Below are 18,373 nucleotides of genomic sequence, written 5' to 3'. Positions count from 1 at the left end.
ATGAAACTACAACTCCCATGATTCCATAGCATCGAGCCATGGCAGTTAAAGTGGGGGCCAAACTGCATTGATTCTATGGTGTAGATGAACCCCAAGACAGGACTATGGGTTTCCTCAAAGAAACCTTTTGATTTGGAAATAACAATTTCCCTTACAAACTGCCACCACGTTTTCCTATCAAACTCGTCATCCTGTGCCTCAGGGATCACATGAAATATATATTTTAGTGGCTTTGTCCACCGAGCAGCATTTGAAAAGCAAGGATCTAGTTTGCAGCCCTCAAGAAATCAGATCAGAGCAGCATTAAACAGAGGAAGGGAAGGAAATTGAAGTACCTGGCATTTATTGTACCATAAGTTTTCATGGATATAAACCCACTTCTTCAGGTGCACTACGGAGTGATATTAAAGTCTCAGGTTATAAAGCATACAATTGTGAGAATGGGAAATAGGAATCAATGGAATGGAAATAGGGATCAATAGGAAAGAAAAGCATACATTTGACAAATTAAGATTATAGACTGAGGACGCATTCCTACAATTCCAAAAAAATCCAACAGTAGAAAATAAGACAAACCGGAAAGAAAAAAAAAGCAATTGGAGAATTTAGATAAAATAGAGACCACAAAAAAATACTTATGGGTTAAAAATGATTATCAAATCAATTCAATTAATAATTCGAAGAGATTGGCCAGAGTCCTAAAATCAAAACAAGCTAGAAACAGAATACTTAAGTTGAAAGATGATAGAGGACATTTGAGATCTACAGAGGAGGAAATCAGGGAGATTATGGCTCATTACTATGAAAAACTTTACGAAGGTAAAGAGTCAATCAAACAAGTAGGCCTCTTGGAAAAAATAATAAATTCACAGGCAAAATCTAATCTAAATAGTACAATAACTAAAACAGAAATTGAACAAACAATAGAAAGTCTAAAAATAAATTCATCACCTGGGCCAGATGGCTTTACAACAAACTTTTATAAAATATTTAAGGACGATATTACCCCCAACCTTGTTACACTGTTTAATGAAATAATGGAGAAACAAAATGTACCAAATACCTGGAAATTTTCGGAAATTCTCACAATCCTAAAACCAAATAAGGATGAAACTGATCCTAACTCTTATAGACCAATATCCCTAAGCAATGTGGACTACAAAATATTTACTAAAATATTAGCAAAAAGACTGAGAGATATAATACCGGATATAATTAACAAAGATCAATACGGATTTGTAAAAAACAGGAAATTAGCGGACCCTATAAGGAATATTTTGAACATTTTGAACCATGCCACAGAAAAAAAATCTAAAGTACTTATATTAAAATTGGACGTTTGCAAAGCATTCGACTCAATAGATCACAAATATTTGAACAGACTCTGCGAGGAATGTAATATGGGGGGGAAAGTGTGCAAGGTAATAAAAGAACTATATAGTGAAAACAAAGCAACTATCTCAGTAAATGGGACACAAACCAGACAAATAAATATTAATAGAGGAACTAAACAAGGATGCCCCCTTTCCCCGGCCCTATTTTCATTAGCCATTGAACCCTTAGCAAACTTAGTAAGGAATAACCCGGTCATTAAAGGCTATAAGGTGGGCAAGGAAGACATTAAGATTAATTTATATGCTGATGATGTTATGATAATTTTAGGGGAGGTGGAGGAATCACTACAATCATTAGGCAAAACAGTTAAAGACTTTGGAAAAACTTCAGGCCTCACAATAAATTTAGGCAAATCAGAGATATTACACAAAAATTTAACATGGGAAGAGCTCAAGAAGGTTCAAAACATTATGGGAGTAAAATTGGGGAAAAAGAAGATGAAATACCTAGGAGTGGATATACCAAAAAACATCAACAATATCATACAAATGAACTATAATCACCTATGGAAAAATATAAGCAAACAAATTATTACAAAGAAATTCCGAGACATATCTACAAGGCTAAAAATCTATAAGATGAAGATCTTGCCCAAATTTTTATTCTTGTTCCAAACCCTCCCGGTGAATATTCCTACCAATTTGTTGAAGAAGTGGGATAACTCTATCAAACAATGGGTAGTGGGAGGAAACAAAAATAGAATTGCCAACTTTTTATACTATAGTAAACAAGAAATGGGTGGTTGGGGAGCTCCCTCGTTGGGAATATACTACGAGGCAAGCCAGTTAGCGAGGCTATTAGAATTCGAATTGGAAGGGTCAAAAAAATGGGTGCAAATAGAAAAGGAAGCAAATAATTGGCAAAGGGGAACATTATTGGGAGAGAGAATTGATAGAAAAGACTTAAAGAATTTAAAAGCGGGCCCTTGTTTTTCAATGTTGTTAATCTGGAAAAAATGGCAAAATAAATTACAAATAAATAAAATTGACCCTTTCCCACTAGAAACATTGGAAAATAAGGACAAGACATTCACAAATCTAATTAGGGCACTGAAGGAAAACGGTTTCAAAAGGATTGGGGACATCATGAATCCCAAAGGAGAAATACAGTTGAAGTGGTTGGATCCTTAGGGGCAAGTGACCATGTGCTCCTGCAGTTTGCAATACAAAGGAATGCTGAAACTAAGACAAGTCAAACACGCATTCTGGACTTTAAGAGAGCTGACTTCCAAAAAATGAAGGAATTACTGAGCGGCATTCCATGGACGCCGATATTAAAAAACAAGGGAGTTAAGGATGGATGGGAGTTTTTCAAAAGTGAAATACTCAAGGCGCAAATGCAAACAGTGCCAACAAAGAAGAAAAATAAGACAAGTGCAAAGAAGCCAGAATGGATGTCCAAAGAACTTCTAACTGAGCTAAAGCTCAAAAGTGACATGCACAAGAAGTGGAAAAGAGGAGAAATCACCAAAGAAGAATTCAAACGTATAGCCAACACCTGTAGGGAAAAGGTTCGCAAGGCTAAAGCGCAAAATGAGCTCAGGCTTGCCAGGGACATAAAAAACAACAAAAAAGGCTTTTTTGCTTATGTTGGTAGAAAAAGGAAGAAAAAGGAGGTGATAGGGCCATTGCAAGGAGAAGATGGGGTGATGGCGACAGGGGACAGGGAAAAGGCAGAACTACTTAATGCCTTCTTTGCCTCGGTCTTCTCAGAAAAAGAAAGCCATCTTCAACCTCAGCAACACGGAATGGACGAAGGATTGGGGGAAATCCAACCCCAAATAGGGAAACAAGTTGTCCAGGAACACTTGGGCTCTCTAAACGAATTCAAGTCCCCAGGGCCAGATCAGCTACACCCAAGAGTACTGAAGGAACTAGCGGAAGTTATTTCAGAACCACTGGCAATTATCTTCGAGAGTTCTTGGAGAACGGGAGAAGTCCCAGCAGATTGGAGGAGGGCGAATGTGGTCCCTATCTTCAAGAAGGGAAAAAAGAACGACCCAAACAATTACCGTCTGGTCAGCCTCACATCAATACCAGGCAAAATTCTGGAAAAGATCATTAAGGAAGTGGTCTGCGAACACTTAGAAACAAATGCGGTCATTGCTAATAGTCAACACGGATTTACCAAAAACAAGTCATGCCAGACTAATCTGATCTCTTTTTTCGATAGAGTTACGAGTTGGGTCGATACAGGGAATGCTGTGGATGTAGCGTACCTGGATTTCAGTAAGGCCTTCGACAAAGTCCCCCACGACCTTCTGGCAAACAAACTAGTAAAATGTGGGCTAGACAAAACTACGGTTAGGTGGATCTGTAATTGGCTAAGCGAACGAACCCAAAGGGTGCTCACCAATGCGTCGTCTTCATCATGGAAAGAAGTGACAAGTGGAGTGCCGCAGGGCTCCGTCCTGGGCCCGGTTCTGTTCAACATCTTTATTAACGACTTAGACGAAGGGTTAGAAGGCACGATCATCAAGTTTGCAGACGACACAAAACTGGGAGGGATAGCTAACAGTCCAGAAGACAGGAGCAGAATTCAAAACGATCTTGACAGACTAGAGAGATGGGCCAAAACTAACAAAATGAAGTTCAACAGGGACAAATGCAAGATACTTCACTTCGGCAGAAAAAATGGAAATCAAAGATACAGAATGGGGGACGCCTGGCTTGACAGCAGTGTGTGCGAAAAAGACCTTGGAGTCCTCGTGGACAACAAGTTAAACATGAGCGAACAATGTGATGCGGCTGCTAAAAAAGCCAATGGGATTCTGGCCTGCATCAAGAGGGGAATAGCGTCTAGATCCAGGGAAGTTATGCTCCCCCTCTATTCTGCCTTGGTCAGACTACACCTGGAATACTGTGTCCAATTTTGGGCACCACAGTTGAAGGGAGATGTTGACAAGCTGGAAAGCGTCCAGAGGAGGGCGACTAAAATGATTAAGGGTCTAGAGAACAAGCCCTATGAGGAGCGGCTTAAAGAGCTGGGCATGTTTAGCCTGCAGAAGAGAAGGCTGAGAGGAGACATGATAGCCATGTACAAATACGTGAAGGGAAGTCATAGGGAGGAGGGAGCAAGCTTGTTTTCTGCTGCCCTGCAGACTAGGACACGGAACAATGGCTTCAAACTACAGGAAAGGAGATTCCACCTGAACATCAGGAAGAACTTCCTCACTGTGAGGGCTGTTCGACAGTGGAACTCTCTCCCCGGGGCCGTGGTGGAGGCTCCTTCCTTGGAGGCTTTTAAGCAGAGGCTGGATGGCCATCTGTCGGGGGTGCTTTGAATGCGATTTCCTGCTTCTTAGCAGGGGGTTGGACTAGATGGCCCATGTGGTCTCTTCCAACTCTACTATTCTATGATTCTATGATTCTATGATTCTATGAAATACTAAAGTGGGATAAAATAAAAGATAAATGTGGTCAAGGGAACTGGATAGCATGGTTAGGTCTGTCCAGTAAAGCCCAGGCCATGAAAAGAAGAGAAGTAGTTGAAACCCCACTGGATAGAATAATTAAAAGGAAAATAGAAATAGATAAAGGAATAACTGGGCTATTGTATGATGTACTAATCACATTAACTTACAATACAAAAATAACCATTATAGATAATTGGAAACAGGAAAAAAACTTCACTGAGAAATTAATTGGGACTTGGATTGACAATATTCATAAAATTAAGCATATAAGGATTAAACACAAAGGAAAATAATATCTAAATGGTATAGAACCCCACTCCAAGTAGCACATATAACGGGAAATACTTCAAATAAGTGTTGGCATAACTGTGGGGAAATAGGTACATTTTCCCACATGTGGTGGGACTGTAGAAAAATTCAGAACTTCTATAGAAAAATAAGAAAAATAATGTAAGAAATAATAGGGAAAGAATTAATATGGGACAAAGCTAGATACATGTCTCTCACAGTAAAGGTAAGGGAAGATAACAATAATTGGACAGAGATTCTAAAATATATGACAGCCGCAATACAAGCCACGATAACCCGAGGATGGAGGGATGATACAAAATGGGATGTAGAAACCTGGTGGGCTTATATATCAGAATATATAATTAACGATTTCATCATTCAAAAGAAATATATATATACAAATAGCCTAAAAGATCAAGACTGGTTAAGGAAATGGACTGTTCTAATCGACAAAATAGACGGAGACGAAAGACCAGGCGTTCCACACGATTAAACTGATGTATTGACAATATTGAAGGGCTGTTCCAGGGGGGTGGGGGTATGGGGGGAGGGTGGGGGTGGAGGGTGATACATTTCTAAGAACTGTTTAAAATGTCATTTAAGAAATAGTTACCTTTGGAACGATGTATACTGAAATAAGTTATGTATGGCAAAGATAGTTAATTGTTAATTGTTATGATGTATCAAAAAGAAAATTAAAAAAACAAAAAAAACAAAAACAAAAACAAAATTGTGAGAATGGGGTAGACTTTAATGGGATCCAGAAAGATGCCAACCATGTCCATTGCCCTCAATTTTCAAAGAACCGAGTGAGGTCTATGGAATTCAATCCCATTCCCACATCTGTATAAATATACTTGCTAATCTGAGGCTTTAATATAATCAAAGAAGTGGGTTTATATCCATGAAAGCTCATGTTAAAATAAAAACCAATAGTTTTAAAGGTGCTGCTACATTAGTTTGTCTCTCCTTTCTCCCCTTTTTAACTGCAATAGTCTAACACCGTAACACCTTTGAAAACCACTGCAATAGTGCATTTTAATAAGTATTTTATATAAATACATTTTAATATGGATCTTTTATACAAATATGTGTATTGAAATTTTACAATGTTATGTGTTTTGATTATTCTGTAACCTGCCTCGAGTCACAAAGAGAGGTGGGTAAGAAACAAAATAATAATAATAATAAGTCCTGATAAAATAAAACTTGAACATCTAAAGCAGAATCTTAAATGTGCTACTTAATTTGTGGGACTACTTTTGTCCTGTTTGTATTTGTTGATGTATTGTTTGCATAAATTGCTTTAACTTAGAGGTTTCTTGATAGGGCATCTCAAATTGGGTTGGAACGGGATGTTATAAATATATTCATTAACACATAAATAATATAAATGCATTGTGGACTTTTGACCGTAAGGACAAAATAGCCAATGCTTCATTAGCTGGAAGTGATGTCCTGCTCAGTGGCTCAACACATTTCAAAAATTCTAATTTAACAGAGCAGAATGGGAGAAGGGAGAGTGACAGCTGGAAAAAAAATATAAATGACATTTCAGAGGTTCTAACAATATCTTCCTGTTACTATAGCAATGTGACCTGAACCACTGAATACCATCTTTCCAAAACAATTAAACACTTTCTTGGGTCAGGAGTTAGAAAATGGGCACCTGTTTCAAATCAATTTCTACAACTTCAGAAATATCTGCAATAGATTCATCTTCCATTCTGTTTGCTCTTCTGGCTCATAATATGAGTGGGATGAAGCAAAATGCAGTGAACAATGAAGGAGTTCTGTATATGGAAAACTTTGCTTTCATCCAAATCTTCTGACTCATATTTGAAATGCCAGTGCAACGGGAGGAGTCCCTGGGTATTTTGAAAACTGCATGGTGACACTAAAAACAGGAACATAGAGCAGATTTTCTCAGTTTTCTATGACAAAGAAAGGCATTATTTAAAGAATGTACATTGTTATCAAAAATGATATGCAAACACAAAATATTATGTATAAACATGTTAAAATTATATTTATATATAAATTACACATTTAATAATTTCCTATGGCTTTCACTGGTTTTCTCTTCCAGCAAGTCCCCACATACCCTAATAACTCCAGTATGCTGTGTCCAGGTTGGTTCAAATGCTCTACTATGGCTGACTTCTCTGGTTGAGTTAGTGTGCAGTGCCTTTCATGTTCCTTGATTCGTGATTAGCATCAAATCGCCTTGCAGCTTCAAAGCCGGGATAATTCCTGCCAGGGGGGATCCTTTGTTGGGAGATGTTATCTGGCCCCGATTGTTTCATGTCTGGAATTCCCCTGTTTTCAGAGTGTTGTTCTTTATTTACTGTCCTGATTTTGGCTACCAGTATTAAAAAAACTCTAAAATCATGACAGTAAATAAAGAACAACACTCTGAAAACAGGGGAATTCCTGACATGAAACAATCGGGGCCAGCTAATCACCTCCCTACAAGGGATTCACTCAGGCAGGAAGCAGCCAGGCTTTGCAGCTGCAAGACTTTTGAATGCTAATCAAGCCGACCAATTGCAACATTCACACTTGTCTCAAACAGGTTCTTTCTCCCATAAATATATAAACCTCACCGACCTAGGGCCTCATCACACTTGAGCATTTGTCCACTTTAAATCTGGTTTCTCCCTCCTGCAGAATTCTGGAGTTTATAGTTTGGTGAGGCCCAGGATCTGTCTGGCTAAGCTGTTTAAAGGCTCCTCCTTAAAGTGGATTTAAAGCGGATCCAAACTCTTGTGCAGGCATCCTCAAACTCCGGCCCTCCAGCTGTTTGGGCCTCCAATTCCCAGCTTGTTCAATGGTTAGGAATTCTGGGAGTTGGAGGCCCAAACAGCTGGAGGGTCAGAGTTTGAGGATGCCTGCTCTAGTGTGATGAAGCAGCTAGTTTTCAATATACCTCGCAACCTCTGAGGATGCCTGCCACTGATGTGGGCGAAACATGAGGAGATAATGCTTCTGGCACATGGCCATACAGGCCAGAAAATTCACAGCAACCTGGAGGGGAAGTCACGTGATGCTACGCTCGCGAAAGCGGAAGGAGGGAGGGGGGAGTTCGGCTCGGTTCGGCGCGCTTGTAAACAGGCAACATGGCGGCGGCAGCGAAAGCAATGAGGGCAGCGGCCAACCTCTTCCAGCGTCGAGGGCTTACGGCTGCGGGGGCTGCCGCCATCGCAGGCCCATCTTCTTCACCCCCTACTATTCTGGGACTCTTATCTTCGAGGGGTTTGGCGCCAGGGCGCTGCTCGGCCTTGTTCTCCGCTGCCAGAGGTTATAGTTCTGAGGCGAAAGGTGGGGAGGAAGAGCTGCGGGTCCGCTATTTGGACGATGAGCATAAAGGTAACGCCAGGGTTGTGCGTGGGAGACACACACACAGAGATAACTCCCGCTCGAAGGCACGATAGGCAGCCCCTTCCCCGGGGGAGGTGGCATCGAGGACTCCTCCCTGCTGAAAGGAAGGCGCTGGTTCCCGCGCGTCGCCGGTTGCCCGGGCTCCTGGACATGACGCGCTCGCGCTCTGTCGAATCAGCTGTCCACGAAACGAGGATGCGGCCCTGTCAATGCCCTCTCGTGTTCATGTGATGCTGAGGAAAGGGATCTTGCGCATTGGCGGCCTCTCTAACGTGCAAGTTACCGAGGGGGGAATCTGCATTGACACTGACAGAACATCCATGGCTTAATGCTATGCAGGCCTGGGAGGTGTAGTGCTATAAAGCAGGCATGGGCCAACTTGGGCCCTCCAGGGTTTTTGGACTTCAACTCCCACCATTCCTAACAGCCTCAGGCCCCTTCCTTTTCCCCCTCAGCCGCTAAGGGGCCTGAGGCTGTTAGGAATGGTGGGAGTTGAAATCCAAAACACCTGGAGGGCCCAAGTTGGCCCATGCCTGCTATAAAGCCTTTATCCGTCTTCCAAGAGTGCTGGTGTTCCATCAAACTACAACTCCATAGCATTGAGCTAAAACACGTAAAGTCATGTCAAAAGTGCGCCAATGCTACAATTTAAACGCATCCTCGGATTTGGTGTTAAAACTGCACTTGCTCTTTAGTGTAAATGCACCCTGAGTTAGTCAATAACCCTATGATGTATTAACACCAGCATGCTTTGCCAGGAAAAGCTAAAGCCAGTGGTTCTCAACCTGTGGGTCCTCAGCTCCCAGAAATTTTAACAGCTAGTAAACTGGCTGGGATTTCTGGGAGTTTGCCAAAACACCTGGGGACCCACAGGTTGAGAACCACAAAGACCCTGTAAAACTGGAACTCCCAGGATTCCATACCATTGAGCCATGTTGGTTAAGGTGATGTCAAACTGCATTCATTGAACAGTATGTCCATTTTCAAAATCAGGATGTCAAATAGAATCAGAGTTGGAAGAGACCTCATGGGCCATCCAGTCCAACCCCCTGCCAAGAAACAGGAAAATCGCATTCAAAACACCCCTGACAGATGGTCATCCAGGCTCTGTTTAAAAGCCTCCACTGAAGGAGCCTCCACCACACTCCGGGGCAGAGAGCTTTCACAGCAAGGAAGTTCTTCCTAATGTTCAGGGTAGAATCTCCTTTCCTGTAGTTTAAAGCCATTGTCCGGTCCTAGTCTCCAGGGCAGCAGAAAGCAAGCTTGCTCCCTCCTCCCTATGACTTCCCCTTACATATTTATACATGGCTATCATGTCTCCTCTCAGCCTTCTTTTCTGCAGGCTAAACATGCCCAGCTCTTTAAGGGCTTGTTCTCCAGACCCTTAATCGTTTTAGTCGCTCTCCTCTGGACATTTTCAGATACCTTACTTTTTTCTTTTTCATGTCTAAAATCTTGGGACAGGGGTGTCCTTATGTGAGGGACAACACGAGGAATATAGCCTCAAATATGAAGTCTATCTCTCAAAATGAATTTTTCTTTCAGTCCCCAAATCTCTAACATTGTAGAGATTGAAAGTTGTTCTCAATATTTGCTGTATTCACATTCTCTTGGTAACTTTGCCTGCCCCTTTTCTTAGAGGCTACTGTACTGCTAACATTCAACTGAAGTTCCAAAATACTAGAACTTTCGGATCAGAGAGAAACTTTCATGGGATGAATGCAGAATTTTTATTTGAAGGTGCAGTGCCCTCATTTTGCCTTCCTCTCACCATAAACACCCCCCTGGTCTGAGGGAAACTCAGGATCAAGTCCACATACATTGCAAAATGAGATATTAAGCTCCTGTTAAATTCCATGGAGATAGACAAAAAAGAAATATGCATGTTTATTTGCCCTGTATACTATAAGTAAAAAGCAGAACAAAAAGTAAGGTTATCTTGGATCACGCATTTGATGTGGACTAGTCCGTATTTCAAACTTCGGGGTTATAATATTGGCTCTACTTTGTGAGAGCTTGCCACTTGGAATTTGGTGGGATTTACTTCTGAGTTAACTGAATATGCCTGGCCTAAGAAAAACCTGTGAAATACATGGGATTGCCATAGGTTAACAGACAACTTGAGGACACATACAAATATGTGTTAAAAATCATATCACATTCATGGTGTTGCCATAAGTCAACAAACTACTTGAAGACTCATTAACACACACATACACACACAATCATGTCTAGGGCTATGCTTATATTTCACATGTGAAAATCTGCCTAGGGTTTTTCCATAATTAGGGACAACTGAAAATTTGGTTTAGTTTATTCAGCATGCAAATCAATCTGAGCTGCTCTTCCTAGAGCAATCTGATTGCATCCACCTTGCTCTTTTCAAATGTTTCCAAATCTTGTAGTATAGCTCTTGAGTTAAAAACTAAATAGTGTGTTTTAAAATAAAGCTACATTTAGAAATGTATAGTTTAGTTTGTTTTTAGAATAGCAAATATTAAATGACAAATTTTACCTTCAGAGATATTCTGATGGTGCTCTCTTTACAATTGGAGCTAAACTTTTTAATTGGGGGAATATATCTGGAAAAACAGGCATTCCCCTGAGTTACAAACATCTGATGTATATATTTCTCCTACCAGTAGTACAAATACAGGTGAGACAACAGGAAGTGCGATAAAATCTAGGAAGGTAAATTCAATCCTATAAGAGTTATGGGGAAAAGGTGTCTCTTCTGAAACTTTATCACCATTCCTTGTTTCCATGACAATCCAAATTTTTCAAAATCCAATTGTCACAGGGACAGAAAGTGAGGTGAAATCTTCTGAACACAGGCACAGATAACAAAATAAACTGGGTCCCCTTGGGGGAGAAGAGCAGTATATAAATTAAATAATAAATAAATAAATAAACAAATATTACAGCGGTGCTAACCCCTCCCTGAGCTATCCAAAACTTTAAAAACTGTTTTTGGCTGGAGTTACCTGTTCTGACTTACATGCAAATTCAATATAAGAATAAACATACAGGACCTATCTTCGTTGTAAGTTGCTCAAGGACTGCCTGTACTCTGTACTGTCCACTTGGGTAACATCACAACTAGAGACTTCATAGTTTTAAAAGGCAGCATTGTTGAGATGTATTGTGGTAGCAGCCATAATAAGGGGTTGTCATTGTTATTTTCTATGGGGAGATAACAAGGAAACTTGTCATTAATTATATTGATATGGTGGTTAGTGCCGTTGTATAATATCTGTCCTTTAAAATAATTATATTTTGTAATGGATTGTAGCCTTAATGTGCCCAGCTATGTCACTGTTACTTTCATACCAAGTGACTATATCGTAATGTATGGAGTACCTAGTTTTGAAATTTCCCAACTAATTCCCAAAAGAAATTGCTATATAATTAATATTCAGATATTACAAATTTATTTCTAATAATTGCATATTCTTATTTTTTTTCAGTAATAAGGTATGCTTTTTTCCTTCAAACTGTTACTACTAGAAATCTATGCATGCATTCATGATGCATCTTTAGGAAGAACTGTTCAAATAAACTAGACTCCATTTTTGTCAATGAATAGAAATGTAGAAAACAAAATGTAGCAATAAACTTTTATTAAAGACTGATTCCTCTTATTTCTTCTTTTTATAGGAATCGTCGTACTTGGGTTGAACAGAGAACATGCAAAAAATGCACTTAATAAACATGTTGTAAAAATGGTAAGTAGTGGACTCATTAATCTTCTGTCAATCTAAAATGCTGGTAGTAAGTGTTGATAACTTGCGCACCTTTTTTCTGTAGATATCAAAAGTTATGGAAGCTTTGAAAACTGACAAAAAAGTACGGACGGTTATATTCCGAAGTGAAGTTCCTGGGGTATTTTGTGCTGGTATGCAAATTTAATTTTTTTCTATGCTTTTAGAAATCCATAATTTATCAAAACTCAGTAGAGAAGACTGAGAAGCTAAAATTTATTTCAGTAAATAAATATAGACAACTTATAGACTTACACTTTTTAAAGCCACAGAAAAAGGTCAGAAAATCTGTTGTCGAAGGCTTTCATGGCCGGGATCACAGGGTTGTTGTATGTCTTTCGGGCTGTGTGGCCATGTTCCAGAAGTATTCTCTGCTGACGTTTCGCCCACATCTATGGCAGGCATCCTCAGAGGTTGTGAGGTACCTCACAACCTCTGAGGATGCCTGCCATAGATGTGGGCGAAACGTCAGCAGAGAATACTTCTGGAACATGGCCACACAGCCCGAAAGACATACAACAACCCGGTCAGAAAATCCTTTTGCAAGCTTCTGAGCCCTTGAGTCTAGAACCATAATTGACTAAGAAATTTTAAAATGTGGAAGGATGAAAGAATAAAGTTTTAAACCATGGAACCTGGTTTTGGTTATATTGTTGGCCTGCTGTTTCCATAAGTTCCATGAATTGTCCATTGCAGATTCACATAAACACAATACTGTACATTTTAATCTGTGGTGGTCAGCAGAACAGCTGCCTAATTCTGCCTTTGAGGCAAAAGGGTTCCTTCACAAGGAAGAAATGGGCAATTGGCATGGCTTGCTGCCATCTCTGCTATGGCCCTGCATAATTTTTAAAATAAACACATTTCCAGTTTCTCTGCAAGCTAAAGAACTCATTAGCTCTGCAAGGCTTTCAGAGAGGCCAAAACGTTCAATTAAAACTGGGATAGGGTAGCAGTGGTGGCAGAATTCTTCTATAGGCCAATGCAGAGCAGTGCAGAGGTTGTGAGTGGTCATTCTGTTTGCTGAGTCTTTAAAAGGCTGTCTTGTGTGTGTGTGTTGTTTGGGGAATAGCTGGCTGACCATTCATCAGGCAAGGGGCTGTACGTAACTGAGCTTGGCTACTAACGGAGTAAGTGCACAAGTGGCACTTGGAATTGCCATTGGCACAGACCAGAGCATACTGAGCTCTATCCCATTCCTGGCCTAGTTTGGCTTTCAACCCACCCACCACTAGCAGCAGTGTAGTAGCAGCGGCAGAGACTTTGCAGAATCAGCAAACAGAATGGTTGCTGCTTTGTTCTGGCTTGGGGAAGAATTCCAGGAAATTTTGCCTTCACTGCTGCCCTAAGCCAGTTTTAATGGAAATTTAACCACACATTTTTTTGTTATCTGCAGGGGTCCTGGAACCAATTTCCTGTAGATATCAAGGGCCCACTTAATCTGGAAAGTGGGAGGATGCCATAAATGTTAGATTTTGCTTTCCTTGCTTATTTCTTCCCAATATCCTTTGGGAGAGTCCCAAGTTTTCTAAAAAGCTCTTCCTACTTTACATATAGAATCAGCTGTTGATTTTTTATTTTTTCCTTTTTGTCAGACCCAGCTTCCTTTATATTTCCTATATTTTAAATAATCTCCACTGCTTAAAAAAATCCAGAATGGCTTTATAGGATGAAGCACTTTTCATCAATGAGTGTGTGTGTGTGTGTGTGTGTGTGTTTATTTTTAAAAAATGTTATGATAACCAAGGTTATGTTTGGCAATATGTTTAGAAAACACAGTAATTTTTAATCTTAAATAATCATTTTTGATAATATGAAATATACTACATCTGAAATCAGTTCAAGTAAAAAGTTTCACTTACACAGTTCATATTGTCTAAGATTGAAACAGTTCAAGGAAAGGTGGATGGAGTTAGAAGAACCTGACCTCAGTCTTTGCTTCTTTATCTTTTTCTCTACTGAAGTCGATGGAATGGCAACTACAATTAGATTGTTGAAATATAGTAGTGTGTCTAAGCAGAACTCTTGGAATGTCTTGTTTCCCTGCTCCTGATGGACATAAAATAAATGTGTGCTAAGAAAATTGTTCATTTCTGTGTATGTAGTTGTCACCATGACATTATATAATTCTTTGAAACTTGAAGAAAGTTGAGTTGTATGTCCAGTAGGGATGGAAAATGTACCCCAAAATATTCTTTTCTTTACAAAAAAGAAAGGGTGTCTTAACAAATAGAAAAATATATTCCCCATCAAATGAATTACTGTAATTTTATTCTTCATTTTGGGACTTTTTGAAAAAACATAAGAAAATGTAGCTTTTGGACAAAGTTTTAGCAAAAATGCAGAAATTAAAAATCTAAAATATGAAAAATTATTTCCACAAAATGTGCAAAAAATATATTTAGTATTTCAGTGGTTCCGATTTTCATCTAAAGAACAGTGCTGTGATCGCCACATGTCTCTGTATATAAAGTGCATTATATTTAGTTATGGATAGTGGAAGAAATTTTCATACTCCTCTAAAGTCTTTCTGTATTAACCAAATTTTCTCCAGAGGGTTGGGGAAAAGTCTCCTGCCAAGTTTAAGGATGGTATGGGGCTGCACAGGGAGGAAGGGAAAAGAAACTCCCATCACTTGAATGAAAATCTATTTAGGTAACATTTGATTTTAGCTTCTATGTTGGAATAGGCAGATGCTCACCTGCGTCAGTTGCTATGCTTTGGCAGTGCCATTTTTATTGTTGATCAGAAGCAGAGGATTCATAGTCTTTTGTAGGATTAATCTGAAGTTAATCTTCTTGTTCTGAACTTTCATGAAGGTGGAAGTGTGTGTTACTGCTTGCTCCATGAAATCTTTCCTATGGGATTTTACAGTGCCAATCTGTTCATTCCTCAATTGAGTTGGACACAGAGCAGCTGATGTTTCAAGTATTAGGATATCCTTCTTTAGCTTCTCATCTATTGTGCATTCAGTTTCAGGTCACAGTAGGAAACCAAATTTGACCTAGTTCGCAGTTAATCTAGCCATCACCCAAGTAAAGATGAATGACAAGATAAGAAGTGGGTTGTTTTCATTGTTTGGATTCACAGCATATGGAGTAGATTTGCTATGGTATGAATGGTTAGCTTTTTCTGTTTTATTTTTAATGTTTTTTTTTAAAACAATACCCACTCAAGCTCCTAATGCGGGTATGATGCGTTATTGAAAAACCATTTTAAAACTTTTTATTCAAGCTCTGAAAACATGGCTTTAGTTTTATTTTAATTTTTTCACTTGTTAAGCATGCTTTTTATGTTTTCTTGGCAAAAGAAAAGCATACTAAGTACATCACCAGATTTTTGTCATCTTTGGCTTTTAATATATGTCTTAGCTATTTCTGTAACATGAGTGGGATGATTATATGAAACATTTGAGTCATATTTAATTATGCATACACGTGCGTTTGGTCTACAAAGCATAAACCCCCCTACTCTTTTTTGCCGACAAGTGGTTTGTTTTTAGACTAGGTAAGAAGACTTAAATAGCTGGCTTTAATTTTAGTGTTTTTTTCTCCTCGTCACATTTGTTCTAGATGCAGTAGTCTGTAAAAGCAGACCTGGAGTGTTCTCCCTGATGCTTAAATATAAATTTTTAAATAAAGCTGTTCAAATATTGGATATCACCTGCAATTTTGACACATACATTCATTGATGAGGCCGTGCTCTTTTCTATCTCAGTGTTACATTCCTGAAACTGCAGTCATGTTTGTACCACCAAAATATTTTATATGATAAACATAAAAACAACCTGTGAATCCTTGGTGTTATAAACATGACTATATATTTTTATTGAGTTAATAAATTCAAGATAATAATCTTGACAAAAAAGCAAGGTGTTCATATTGGATTTATTTTGTTGTGGTGTGGGTTATAGTTGTTTCAGGCTTATGGTGACCCTAAGGAGAACCTATTGTGGGGTTTTCTTAGCAAGATTTATTCAAGATTTACTCAAGTCACCGACTGGGTTTCCATGGGTGAGCAAAAATTCAAACCCTGGATTTCAGAATTGTAATCCAGTGCTCAAACCCCTACAGTATAGTAACTACACCACACTGGTATTGTTATTTCTCCTTTTTTTGGAACCTACTGTTGTACAGACTGTGAACAGTTGCAGACTGTTCTGTTTGCATAATTTGTTAACTTTCATGCTGTAAGATTAAAACAAATAAAAACATCACTGGGGATTATCTGAATTATGGGATATTTTCTGGCATTCCCCCCCCCCCCCCCCATTGACAATTTCAGCTTCACCATGGAAGAAATGTCAATTACTCTAGCATGGGACCAATTTCCTGACAGTGAAGAATCATGTGTGAACCTTTTTGCCGCATCATAATTTGAACACCATTTGTCTCAATATATTACATTGGCTGAGATCAAAAAGGTAGCTCAGTGGCAAAAATCTGTTGAGACATATTTGTTCTATCCACTTTCTTGTTTCTTTGTTTGCAGAGAAAATAAATCTGTACACATCAAGGGGCTGAAATTTGGGTGCACTGTCTATAGCTATTCAGCTGACAATGCCATAGAATTCCTACACTTTTGAGGTGGGGGGACATATTCCATTTTCCACTCTGTGCCTGCCTGAAGGATCATGGCATCATTCCCTGCTGCCATTATGGCATTTTCTTTTAAAAAGTATTTAGCTGACAGCGGGAGAGTTTGGAAGGTAATGGGAAGCAAACTGCTGTGGTTTGAACTCATTTTGGGTGGGGGTCTTTGGATGGACAACCCAAAACAACCCACCTCATTTGTTTAAAAATGAATATAGGGGCTTTATGGGCTGCACTTAGGAATCTGAAGGACTGCAGGGAGCCACAGCTTGCATTTTATCCACCTGTTGTCTACACTGTATATTTAGTTCTGTATAGATGACAACAAAACTGGGCAGAGGAATTAAAATTTGCCTTTCTCCTTTTAGGGCAAAATGCATAACCCAACCAAATATTAGTCTGCTTACTGAGTTTTACTTTGTTAAACTGGTATGTTTACCTTCCATCTCATTTTCTATCCAGGAAATGTTTAAATATGTACATATTTGTTTAGTCTTTGCCCAAATGGTGTCTTCTCAGTTCTTTTTTTTAGTCTAGTGTTGACAACCTCTTGAGATCCTTGGTTGTAATCTCTGATTTTAAGCAAATCCTGACTAGTATTTCCCTCTTTGAAGTACTTACCCTCCACTGTGATTTCCTTCAGAAAGGAAAGGAATGAATGAATATACTTATGAAGTTGCAATGGATAGAGGGAGGGCACTAGCCCTTTGTAAGTTAGATGTTTTCTTAGGTTGTCCCTTTTAAGATCTCTGTGAAGCATTTAATATGTTTTAAATGCTTGTCTAATTATCTATATAAGTATTTATTAACACAATATGCAGAATTTTGTCAAATTAACAGTCCTGATCTTGGGGCTAGGCATGTACTTAAGTTTTGTGGGAAATGTTTGCATTCTTTTTATTGAAAGTATGCGTTGTTGTTGTTATTGGTATTATCATCATAATCTTAAATGGGTGCTGCTTTTTGTAAAATTTGAATATAAATATAACAAGAACATATCACTTGCAGGTGCTGATCTTAAAGAAAGAGCCAAAATGCACTCTAGTGAAGTAAGCTCTTTTGTCTCAAAAGCAAGAGCAACTATTAATGAAATAGGTAAGTGGAATTTTTATTGTTTGTAAGTGTTATAAGTGTAAAATTTATTATGGACTAATTTGCAATAGCCTTTGTGATGTGATGTGTAATTTCCTTTGTGAAATATTATTAGGTTATTAAAGTCAGATATATTATTTCCATCTAGTAAGGGTAAATTAATGGAATGTGGAATCCAGAAGTCTTTCTTTCTCCTTTTTGTGGGGTGTTTCTCAGTTGAACCTTTCCACTTTTCATCATATTCTTGGAGGTTCTCATTTCCATCAGACTACGTAACTGGTTTTAAAAAGTGAACATTAGGCAACTGTGATGAATGGATCAGAAGCATAATCTAAAATTTTATAGGAGAATTTAGAGTTGTTTTCTGCGACACAGATTCTCTGAAGGCACCATTTCACATTCTGTCCTAGAGACCATCTACGCTTGTCACAAATGGTGATGCTGTG

The 18,373-nt window shown here is 38.9% G+C and overlaps 1 protein-coding gene across 3 annotated transcripts in view; it reads left to right on the top strand.

Annotated features, from left to right (window-relative positions):
• auh (AU RNA binding methylglutaconyl-CoA hydratase) overlaps nucleotides 1-18,373 on the top strand; it is a 94,491-nt gene that overhangs the window by 44,855 nt on the left and 31,263 nt on the right. Inside the window, exons 1-4 of one of the 3 annotated variants that reach the window (XM_062972116.1) lie at nucleotides 8,163-8,470; nucleotides 12,140-12,207; nucleotides 12,290-12,377; nucleotides 17,844-17,930. In XM_062972116.1, the coding sequence (XP_062828186.1) occupies nucleotides 8,221-8,470; nucleotides 12,140-12,207; nucleotides 12,290-12,377; nucleotides 17,844-17,930 (493 nt within the window). In that variant the 5' untranslated portion in view covers nucleotides 8,163-8,220. Of the gene's footprint in view, nucleotides 1-8,162; nucleotides 8,471-12,139; nucleotides 12,208-12,289; nucleotides 12,378-17,843; nucleotides 17,931-18,373 lie in introns of those variants that run through there. The other 2 variants (XM_062972115.1, XM_016990773.2) reach the window with 2 other exon arrangements.

Source organism: Anolis carolinensis, chromosome 2 (genome assembly GCF_035594765.1).
Source record: "Anolis carolinensis isolate JA03-04 chromosome 2, rAnoCar3.1.pri, whole genome shotgun sequence".
NCBI lineage: Eukaryota > Metazoa > Chordata > Lepidosauria > Squamata > Dactyloidae > Anolis > Anolis carolinensis.
This window is presented reverse-complemented; position numbering and strand designations above follow the sequence as displayed.